This window comes from Gobio gobio (genome assembly GCF_949357685.1).
Source record: "Gobio gobio genome assembly, chromosome: 22".
In the NCBI taxonomy this organism is placed as follows: domain Eukaryota; kingdom Metazoa; phylum Chordata; class Actinopteri; order Cypriniformes; family Gobionidae; genus Gobio; species Gobio gobio.
The window spans coordinates 1,677,318-1,689,346 of NC_137118.1; the positions used below are offsets into that span (position 1 = coordinate 1,677,318).

At 36.1% G+C, this 12,029-nt stretch overlaps 1 protein-coding gene across 1 annotated transcript in view; it reads right to left on the reverse strand.

Moving 5' to 3' along the window:
• Window positions 1-12,029, reverse strand: part of rxfp2a (relaxin family peptide receptor 2a) — a gene marked incomplete at its 5' end in the record, with an annotated part of 132,904 nt that overhangs the window by 93,748 nt on the left and 27,127 nt on the right. The window contains 2 exons of the mRNA XM_079804704.1: window positions 336-441; window positions 8,444-8,521. Coding sequence (XP_079660830.1) covers window positions 336-441; window positions 8,444-8,521 — 184 coding nt within the window. The remainder of the gene's footprint in view (window positions 1-335; window positions 442-8,443; window positions 8,522-12,029) is intronic.

Here is a 12,029-nt window from a genome sequence, read left to right on the forward strand (position 1 = left end):
ATTCATTATCTAACATTCCATAAAACACCCTCAGAATCCGAAAGATCATCTCCAGAATCTTTATTTCAAAAATCATAAATTATCTTTAAATTCCTCTTCCAGCCCGCATCTCTCCATATCACAATAAAAATATCACAAGCACAATTATAACTCATGCAGAACAAGCAAAACATAATAACCAAAGGAAACAAAACCCCAGCTTTCAAGTAGTGTGCATCATTTTTCCTCCTAATTGTTCGGCGCAAAGAAGCTCTTATCTCGTTCAGCTTTATAACTCTGTACTCCTCCAGATCCTGAGTCTAGTGGGAGTAAAGCTCTCGGTTTGATGTACTTACAACCAAGTCACATTGGAGGAAAAAACAGGCACGACGTGCAGGTTCACATCCACACACTCCACCTCGGTCTTAATGCAGTCGCAGCTCTCCGGGTACTGCTTCACAACTGCACACAATCAACAGAAACACACACATTATAAACGCATTAGATCTAGTTCATAAAGCTGTAAAATAACCAAAGCTGTGCTGCGTTATTGTTGTGCTTATATTGTTAAGTTCTACATTCAGGAACACATAACAATGATTTGCATTAATGCATTTGCTGTTCAAATGATGTCTACACTGAGGAGAAAACTATAGTTTAACCCCCTTTTGCTGTCACAATCCAGGGTTTTCAAACTTTATGATGCCAAGGACCCCCAAATATGACGAACCTTTATGAAGGGACCCCCTTACTAAAATCCATCTATTTTTATGTACGAAAAAAATATTTAAACTCTTAGATAAATAGTAAGTGTGACATTATAAATACAACATATTGTTTCCCAACTTAAATTGGCTATGCTTAATGTTGGATGTATAAACCTGAAGAAGAACCTTTTCAGTGAAAAATTATTATCTATCCATCATATAACTGCTCCACACGGCTCCGAGGGGTTAGGGTTAGGCCTTCTGAAGTGAAGTGATGCGTTTTTGTAAGAAAAATATACATATTTAAAACTTTATAGACCAAAATAACTAGCTTCCGGCGGATTCCTCGCAGAGAATAGAGCAAAACAAACAACCAGTCATGAATTAGAGTCTAAAACAAGAATTTGAAAAGAGAAATGGCGGAAGATTTCGATATGAGAGAAGAGGGGCGAAGAGTTTGTTGCTCAGCACTATCCGCGAGAGACGTCAAAGCTTAAAAATTATTTGTATAAGCAACTTTCCCAATAAATGTATGCAAGCAGCGTACGTACGGTGTTAAGAAAACTGCCTTACAACCCCGGTGAGCGAGATAAAGCGGACTATAGTGAGAAAAACAGACTACAGATACAAAGCAATTCTGGAATGTATATGGCAAGAAAAGAGGGAAACATTTAGAAATTAAACTGTTAGAATATTAGGTCGACTTTATCCATTTTTGCTTTGTGTTTTTTGACCCCTAGAAAAAAACGCTGGTTTAGATAAAAGTCCACACGAAGCCAGAGCTTTCCCTATCCGATCTTTTTCTATCCGAAATATCTGCGTACACACGAGAGCAATGAAAACGATGTAGGGGAGATGCGGGGCACAATCTAACACTTTTTGACTTTCTCAGTTTGTGTAAATCCACTTGGGGTTCCGAGTATTTATTTTTCCCCACATTAATTGCACACATGTCTAGTACAATTATGTGGTTTTGTTTCATTAATACAGTGTTTGCTTTACTTGATGATCCACAAACTAAAGTTCTGATGCCAGAACTAAACGAGGGAACTAATGAATTCATTACCAAGAGGCAGGTGGATGAGATGAACCAATGAAACACATGGGAAAACTGGGTCAAAGCAAAGCTTAAAGTGAACACAATAGCCCTATCCGGACGGGAATTGTTTTTAAAATGTGGAAGTCCGTAAAATAAATGTGCATGACCTCAGTGATAAAACTGCATTCTGATGCGTTTTATTCACGAGACTGGAAACACACTGTTTACGTGGTGATGATTGTGCTGTAAATAAAAGGTCATATTGCTTGGTATAATAAGAATAAATGCTTATTTAATTTAATAATAGGAAAATAATATCATAGCTATTATTGAATTATTTAAATCTGTTCAAAAATAGTAAGATATAGAAGCACTTTATTGTTAAAATGGTTTTCTGTCTTAGAATAAAGGATGTCATTTTATTCCACAGGGAAATGAGCGGGAAAGTGAACACAGCCTCTTATATTTACATGAGGTGATCATAACGCTGTGGTTATTTTAACCACTTAAACTCTGCGGACCCTGAATGACATCATCAAGTATATCCTATAAATGTTAAATGTCTGGAGGAGCTGTGACGATAAAGCTCAGAGTCTCTTCTTTCTGGAGATTTGCATCACTTTGGCATTTGTTTTACACAAAGTCACTTATTTACACTAAATTACTCTGGGAGCATTTCCGTCTGGATTTGGCCGACCCAAATGTAAGAGCTTCCCATACACACACACACAGTGTCTCTAAACACACACACACACACACACACACACACACACACACACACACACACACACACACACACACACACACACACACACACACACACACACACACACACACACACACACACACACACACACACACACACACACACACACACACACACACACACACACACACACACACACAAAGTGTATCTAAACACACAATACTGCTGTCATTTTACAGGAAACACTTTGAAGTTTCATAAAGCACTGATAAAAGTGCACTCAAAAAAATAACTCTTTGAATGAACATAAAAAAATCATGGAAAGTATTTCCACATGATTAACTTGCTTTATTTCATCATTATGCAATTATGTTATTCCAATTTAATGTACTTACGTTGGTTCAACTTAATTTATGAAGGTTGATTCAACTTATTTACTATGGTTAGGCACAGCTTAATTTAATAGTGTCAGCCCAACTAATTTGCAATGTTTTGGACCAACTCATTTATTTAAGTTAGCATAACAAAAGTGCTTAATGCTGAAAGAAAGCCATTTAATCACATGGAAATTTAATTACATTAGTTCAAAGAATAGCTTTTGAGTACATTTACAAAACCTTTTACAAGATTTTATTAGCTAGCCAGAAGATGGTTTTGTTACATCCATAGCATGCTCAGAGTAGATTTTTATTATTAAAAACAACTTTAATAGTTATTAGGTCCTCACCCCAAGCACACGCTCTACACTTCACCACAATGGTAACCTCCAAAAACACTATCATAACAAACTTTTAAATACCACATTAAACATTAAGCATTAAAAAGTATCAACATTTTCTCATCTTGTTAAAAATGCATCAAATTGCACTTTATTTAAACATTTACTCTACGAATTCAGCCCCTTTGCAAAGCATGATGGGAAGTGAAAGTCTTATTTCTTTGGGTTACTTAAAAAAAAGAGGCACTTTTTTGATTTTTTTGGTTATAAACTCATTGTTGAAAGTGTGTAACTCGGGCCCTGTGTGTTCTAGCACCCTGCAGACAGTTTGGGCTGTAAACACTAGATTACAGAAAACACTGAAAAACAGAATTTAATGACACTGAGATATTGCATTTACTGTATATCACTGTATATGGGGATGGGGGAGGTAGGCGGAAATTACATAAAAAAGGTCATATTCCTCTCTTCAGAACTATTTGAATAAACCTTGCACACATGATCCAGACACAATTCTGTTTCCCAGTGTTTTCTGTAATCTAGTGTTTACAGCCCAAACTGTCTGCAGGGTGCTAGAGCTCACAGGGCCTGAGTTACACACTTTCAACAATCAATTTATAACCAAAAAAAACAAAAAGCGCCTCTTTTTTGGGGGGTTTATTACAGCTCAGACAACACATGTTAATCACTTTTAGCAGTGCTTTATGAAACTTCTGAGTGTTTCCTGTAAAATGACAGCAGTATTGTGTGTTTAGAGACACTGTGTGTGTGTGTATGGGACACTTTTACATTTGGGTCAGCCAAATCCATGCGGAAATCCCAAAAATGGTCCCAGAGCTTAAGAGGTTAACATATATAATCGCTGGCGTAATAACGGCCCATTTTGAATGTTTACGAGCTTTTCTTCTTTTTATTTTTTGAGTGGTGATGAGATATATTGCTCTTGCCAGCATTTCAGTAATAAAAGTCTAGATCTTTAAAGCACATCCAAATTACAGCGAAGTGCAGTCGTATGGTGCTCAGCAGGGGTCAAAAAGGATATAAACAGTGAATTCTGAAGTGATATATTCTTGAAAACTCAGAGATGAGGACTCAGACGGCAGTTAAATCACCACACAAGCTCGTGTTTGTCTAAAAACAGTCGGTCATTCAGGATTTTTACACGGGTGGTGGAGCTGACATTCAGACGGCAATAAAATCCCAGACTGGCCATACGTCTGTATTTTAAGCCCCCTGTCCGGCGTCTGGCACAGCCTAAGATCTCTGGTCAAACAAATGATTGGCTGAAAGCGGTGTCAAATAAATATCTGATATATCATTGGTTAAAAGTGTAAACAAGCCTCCACGTCCACGTGCTGGTTAGGCATAACCAACAGTTGTTCTTACTAAGAGTTTTTTAGTAAACTTTACTTAATGTCCAATAATTTGTTGAATTTACTTAACACAATTAAGTAATCTGAACTATTTGCATGCTATGCCTTTGTTACTTAGAAAACTCAAGTAAACATTACTTGACTGGTTTGAGTACCATTTTGCCAAAGCAAAAAAACAAGCAGGCGGGCAAAGTGTTTTTGAGGTGGTGCAATTTTATTTATAGACTTATCACTCATTTCCTCCACTTCTGGTCACCATGATGGAGATCAGTGTTCCCTTCGGTTGGACACTTGGAACTTCATTCATATTATAGTAATTAACTTCCTATTAATGCAGCAATGCAACAAGAAAACATAGTTGTATGATTTCAAAAGAAGGGAAGTAATATATATATATAAAATATTTGTCCATTTATACAACATAACTATATTTAATGTCAACTAATGATCTTTTAACATTATTTTTACTAATATTTATGGCATAACCTTTTAATTGAGTTGATATAATCCCTCTATATTTGTCACAATATCATTTGAACATGCTTGAGTTTGTCACACACAGACTTCAACATTCAGCATGCAAAACACAACAATTTTTTTTAAATTTTTATTATTAATAAGACATTTACTATTTTACTTGCTGTCATTATTCGGGTTATACTGACAAAAGACTATAAAGCTAAAAATAGTCAAACGAAGCAATTAATTTATTCATGCCACAATGCACTCTGGGAGTACACTTCCTCAGATCCCAGATAGAATTAAGTTGAGAAAACTTAAACGTTTAAGTAAGAACAGCTTAATGCAATTAAGTAATGCTTACTTAATTGTTTTTACAGTGTAGTACATGTAGACTATTGATAAGTAATAAATAAGTGTTGAATGGAGTTCAGTTGTTGCTTTTTGTCTTCACTTATTTTTTTAAGTTCAGCTTACTTGAGAATTTTAAGTCAATCGGTTTCCTAATATTTTCCTAGCAATGTGAGCACTAATAAGTTATCATAACTAATAATTTTGAGTTAAGTACTTCATTAACAAGTTTTCTGTACAAATTTTGTTAAGTTTTGCAGACAAAAAAATAATACGCTGCTTTACTTGAAAATTTTAAGGCAATCTGTTTCCTCACTTTTTCTAAGTAAAGTCAACTTATTACGTTTTAAAGTGGTCTGGCGATGAATAGAGCAGCTATTGCAGAATCACTGGGTCATGACACCATCCACATGATGGACAACATTGTATTGTAGATGCGAGTACACCAGATTCCTGTGTCATTATTCTCGCCTCACTAAAGTGTCCTCCTTTTTGGTGTTATGGAAATGGCCGCCCTAGCCCCTGTCAATGATGAAAATACCTCATGACCACACGAGAAATAATTACCTTCCCAATAGGGCTCATGAACACAAAAACAGAACATAACCCATTTCTAGTCATTGATCTCGTTTCCTGTCCCCTCGCCCTCTTTTAAATATTCAACCCCACATCTTTAGATATTTAAAGGGGCATTATTGCTCATTTACACATTTATAATCATGTGTATGGGATCTACTAGAATATGGATACATCATTTAATGTTTAAACAGTTATTTACATTGTTGCAGCACCTGTTTTCACCCTCTGTCTGAATGTGAAATCGCTAATACGCAAATCCGGCCGTTTAGTGTACATCAGTTGTAGGCCTACAGTCCTTATAGCAGTGCATTGTGGGATAGAATGAGTGCACTCAATAACGTCCACTATTGTTTCGGACACCTCTACAAATGACTGTGATTTGTAAATTGCCAACTTTTTTAAGCTCAAACTGGAAAATTACACACTAAAGACATTTGGAAATGTTATATGAAGGAGTTTTTATGCATGTTTATGACAACTGTCATTAAGTGTCATTCACTCAATTATGCCATTTTTAATGCAAAGATGACATTATTTGAGATGTCTTAGTTATGACAACTTGACATAAACCAATACATCATAACCTGTCATAAATCTTTTTTTCAGTGGTACAAGTTGAATTTGTCATTAAAATGTCATTAAGTGTTAATACTCTGTCAAATTATTTTATAATAGCGTTGTGAATATTTTTCAGTTCATAATGTTTTTAAAAAAAAGTTTCCTAAACAGTTAATTACAGCATCCCACACATTTATATTTTCTTGAAATGCTTTTTTACATGATGGATAAGTCTAGCTAAGACACATTATAATGGCGAACACCTGACCTCTATCATAGAGCTGAGTCACTGTTATACAATCATTTGACAGAGTATTGACACTTAATGACATTTTAAGGACAAATTCAACTTGTACCACTGTAGTTTAGGTCAAGGAAAATATTCATGACACTATTATAAAATAATTTGACAGAGTATTAACACTTAATTTGGATAATATTTAATATTTGAATCCTTAAGTTTGATAATCTGCTATGTCATGTTTATGACAGGTTATGATGTATTGGTTTATGTCAAATTGTCATAACTAAGACATCTCAAATAATGTCATCTTTGCATTAAAATGACATAATTGAGCGAATGACACTTAATGACAGTTGTCATAAACATGCATAAAAACTCCTTCATATTCATGACATGTGTCATGTCTTATGCACACCCCTTCAAGCAAAGTGTTACCCACTTGGGATTAGGGAACAGGAGTTTTCCCTCAGTAAACTCCTAATTACTGCTAATTAGGTTTGGGGTTGGATTAAGGGATGTAGAATATGGTCATGCATTAATATGTGCTCTGTAAATACTAATAAACAGCCAATATCCTATTAATATGCATGCTTCACTAATCTAAAGTGTTTCCTAAAGCATAACACAGGACCCCCTACTCGATATACAATTTTTATTACATTTTACATTGGTTTAGCTGTTTTATTAAGCGTGTAGGAGACGCATAAAAAATGCCATAAATATTATCTAGTCACACAGTATGAGTGACACTACTCATGTGTTCATTTAATAAATACACTGTAAAAAAAAAATCAGTTCTCCAAATCAAAAATTTTCAGTTGGCCAAACTGAAGTTCTGTGAATTGATGCAATTTAATTCACAGAAATTCAATTTGGCCAACTAAAAAATTTAGATGTGATCAGTCACTAGAAAATGTTCAATTGGAGACCTGATTTTTTTTTTTTTTTACAGTGTATGTAAAACAATGTTCTATTGCTTCAAAAATCATAATTTCAGGGGGAAAAGATAAAAAAATACAAAGTATGGATAAAATGACAACCTTAAGACCAAACATCTGCAACCAGTGCTGTCTGCACATTCAGAAGCAGTGAGCAATAATTCTACACTCCTAAAATCCATAAAAATATGGCACAATGTACTGTAGAAATTAAAAACATTTTTTACCTGTATTTTGAACTTCATTGCGGGTTAACGGAAATGTCTGGATAATTTTCTGCCAGTACATTATACATTTTTCACATTTATTTCACAGTGCTATGGTTCATGCCCACTTACCTGCCATTCAGTTTTGGGACGATTACTGGGCAAGTGTCAAATTAATATCCATGATCCATATTCATAAAAGTGTATAATGTTCCCGTTTCCCCCATTTTTGAGGTCTTTACGAAACTCTTGGTAACTACAAAAACTTCAAGGCCAATAGACTTTGAAAGCAAATAAATCTCCAACCGAGTGCTTCTACAAGGTCGTAAAACTCGCGCAGATTTACGGCGCGTTACAGCGAAACGCAGCCTATAGGGTTTCTGGATTAAAAAGTGCCCAGTATTGAAGGCTAAAGTTGTAAATTGATCAAATAAACTCTGAGAGATTCGGAAAATCTGAGTCTGGCCCTCACATGAAACTGCAGCAGCGTTTTGGACTGGTTTTTTTGTTGTTGGACAAGCCCCAAGATAACATCACTTATGCTAATCTATGTAATCCTGCATCTCAGATCAAGACTGGGACATACAGCAAACATTCGGAAGGTCCTGTGGCTCTGCCTTTTTTATGGTGCGATCAAAAATATCCGCCCATCCGCTGTTGTCCCCTGCAGAAAGATAAAAACAGATAAAAAAATATAAAGATGACCTGGAAAAACTGTCAATGTTGAATAAACATCAGCCCCTAATGTCTTTCAAAGGAATCCAAGTTAACATAAAATTTCATTTTTCGCCTGTTTTAAAGTGCCTCTATTATGGTTTTCGAATATCCCCTTTCATGCAGTGTGTAATATAGCTTGTAAACGTTGTAAAGTCAAAAGTGCACTATAAATAAAGTTAATATCTCCCAAAAGAAAGAATCGACTCTGAACCACCTGAACACACCTCGTTTGTGTTTCGAATCCGGTTCTACGTCTCTAGAAAAGACATTTGCATAACATAACGTCCGCCTATGTTGTACGTCGTGCGTCCGTGAACAACTTGACCTGCCCTCAAACGTCATTTTACTGACTTTGCTTCTCAAATCTCGGATTCCGGTCAGTACCAGTTTATCTGGACCAGCTCCTTACAATCATAACCTGTAAGTGTGAATAATTATTGTATATTATATGTATATATTTTCTACCCAGTGTTCAAAATATATAGACTGTAAAAAAAAAATAGGTTTGTAGGTTTCTGAAGAGCATTTTTGAAGTCTGAAGTGGGCGGAGCCGGTCGTCGCCATCTTGTCACCGCGCTTCACTCCCGAATAACCGGAAATGGGCAAAGAGGCGGGACGTGGGAGGAGCTGAGGTGCCTGGTTGCTGAAACCACACCCACCTAGCTTCACCATAGCAGCAATCCACCTGTCACTCAAGTGGCCACGCCCTTTATTATGCAGCACTTTAAGGCTTAAAGGGATAGTTCACCCAAAAATTTAAATTAGCCCATGATTTATTCACCCTCAAGTCATCCGAGGTGTGTATGACATTCTTCTTTCAGACGAATAAAATCTGAGTTATATAAAAAAAAATCTGGCTAATTATAAGCTTTATAATAGCAGTAATAGTTGCTCTGTTTTTGAAGTCCATAAAAAGTGCATCTGTCCGTCATATAACTGCTCCACGTGGCTCTGGGGTGTTAATAAAGGCCTTTTGAAGCGAATCGATGCGTTTGTGTAAGAAAAATATCCATATTTAAAACTTTATCAAGTAAACTTTCGGCCTCCGCCTTCCGTGTTCAATTTATGGAGAAAGTGTTGAAAGTTCCCCTGCCGATGGAAAGACTAACGCGACCAGGTCATGACGTCACGAACACATCTTGAGTTTCACTTTCAACATTCAACACTTTTCCACGGAAGGCGGAGGCCGAAAGTTTACTTGATAAAGTTTTAAATATGGATATTTTTCTTACACAAACGCATCGATTCGCTTCAGAAGGCCTTTATTAACACCCCAGAGCCGCTTGGAGCAGTTATATGATGGACAGATGCATTTTTTATGACTTCAAAAACAGAGCAACTATTAGTGCCATTATAAAGCTTGGAAGAGCCAGGACTTTTTTTATATAACTCAGATTATATTCGTCTGAAAGAAGAATGTCATAAACACCTCGGATGACTTGAGGGTGAGTAAATCATAGGCTAATTTTCATTTTTGGATGAACTATCCCTTTAATATAGTTTAAATGGATGAGTTATAAAACAATCCACCCTCCTCACAGTCGTCATGAAGGGCAAAATTAGTTGTATAGACCAAAACCACTTTTTGTACCAGACTGTAAAAAAGTTTCTGCTGTAAAGTTGGGCATTTTAACATGAGGGAGATACAGATCTAGTGGCCAGTCGATGAACTGCAGTTTAAGTCACTTCCTGTTGGATTCAAGAGAGACCGCGGGAGGTTGTCGATTGGTTTTATATCATGTAAGTTTCCAGCTAACTCACGCCATGACTGTCTTACTGAAACACTTCTGCTCATCATCTGTGGGCCACTTTTACCTAAAACTGTGTGTATTAATGCAGATCGTCTGTCGTTCTTACTACTGTGAGTAAAGATGAAGGATGAAGAGAGATTTGATTGACAAGCGTTTGTTCCCTCATAGCGCTAGGCTAACGTATGAATCAGAAACACACACATGGGTTTGTTGATGGACACACACTTGTTAATGCTGATGGTGAGGAATTACAGCTGCAACATCTCATAATGAAGCTCAAGATGAGAAGCGTATCACTGAGAAACTCCTGCTCGAGTCGTCCTTGTGATGGAGGTTCGGGTTATATAATAACTAGTTCTTCCAATGTTTCCGGAGCTGAAGCTCAGTTATGGTAATGAGCTGTACGCGGTAGACCAATCACAACACATTGGGCCATCTGGCCAATCGTATAGCTCATGAAAGGAGGGGTTTAGAGAGACCATCGAGCAGAGGTGGACAGTAGATAAGTACCTTTACTTACTGTATTTAAGCATACTTTACTTAGGTATTATTTTTTCGGGAAACTTTGACTTTAACGTCACTACATATGAAAGACAAATATTGTACTTTTTACTCCACTACATTTCTATCAAGGACCTCGAAGTCGAAAGTAATTTCTTTAGCAGCTTTGAAAGTCAGTGGATGATTTTTTTCTTCTTTAAAAGTTTTGTTGTTGTTGTTTTGTTGTTGACAGCCTATCAGTAATCACGCTTGTATACGGTCATGTGAAGTTTCCCAACATTTTTTGAACAAATGGAAGAAGTGTGTGCACCCGTGGCCAAACTTAAAAAGTATGTTTCAGTTTTCTGAAAAGATTAAAGATTAGTTTAGTTGGCATAAACTTGATCAAAAATGTTAACGTTTCGGAGAAAGAGAAAAGTAAACTGTTGGGAGAACATCGGATGTGTATCAGTGTATTGGATCCGTGCATTTGGCCTTATAGTGACAGCAGCTTTGTGAAGATCTTTGTAACTTTTATACAAGTATTGAAATGAGTTTAAGGTAGTCGTATGCTAGCATTTCGGATGGAGCATCACTGACTGGCTTAAACCACCACACTCAAAAAAATGATTTATAATGCTGTTCACTTTATTTAAGCAATTCATCTTGATTTTACACCATTATATTAGGTTTCTGGTTCAAATGTAATTGATTCATGTTGAACTGACTTAAAACCGTTACTCTTTGACATAACTTGATGTTTTCATTTTGAAATAACATGTTTCAATCAAGTAACCCAAAGAAATAAGACTTTCACTTCCCATCATGCTTTGCAAAGGGGCTGAATTCGGAGAGTAAATGTTTAAATAAAGTGCAATTTGATGCATTTTTAACAAGATGAGAAAATTGAGAGACTTTTTAATGCTTAATGTTTTGTTATGTTGGTAATTAAAAGTTTGTGTTATGATAGTGTTTTTGGAGGTTACCATTGTGGTGAAGTGTAGAGCATGTGCTTGGGGTGAGGACCTGCTAAAAACTACTAAAGCTGTTAAAACTACTCTGGACATGCCATGGATGTTAAAAAAAATCTGGCTAGTCAATAAAATCTTGTAAAAGGTTTTGTAAATGTACTCAAAAGCTATTCTTTGAACTAATGTAATTAAATCATGGAAAGGATTTCCATGTGATTAAATGGCTTTCTTTCAGCATTAAGCACTTTTGTTA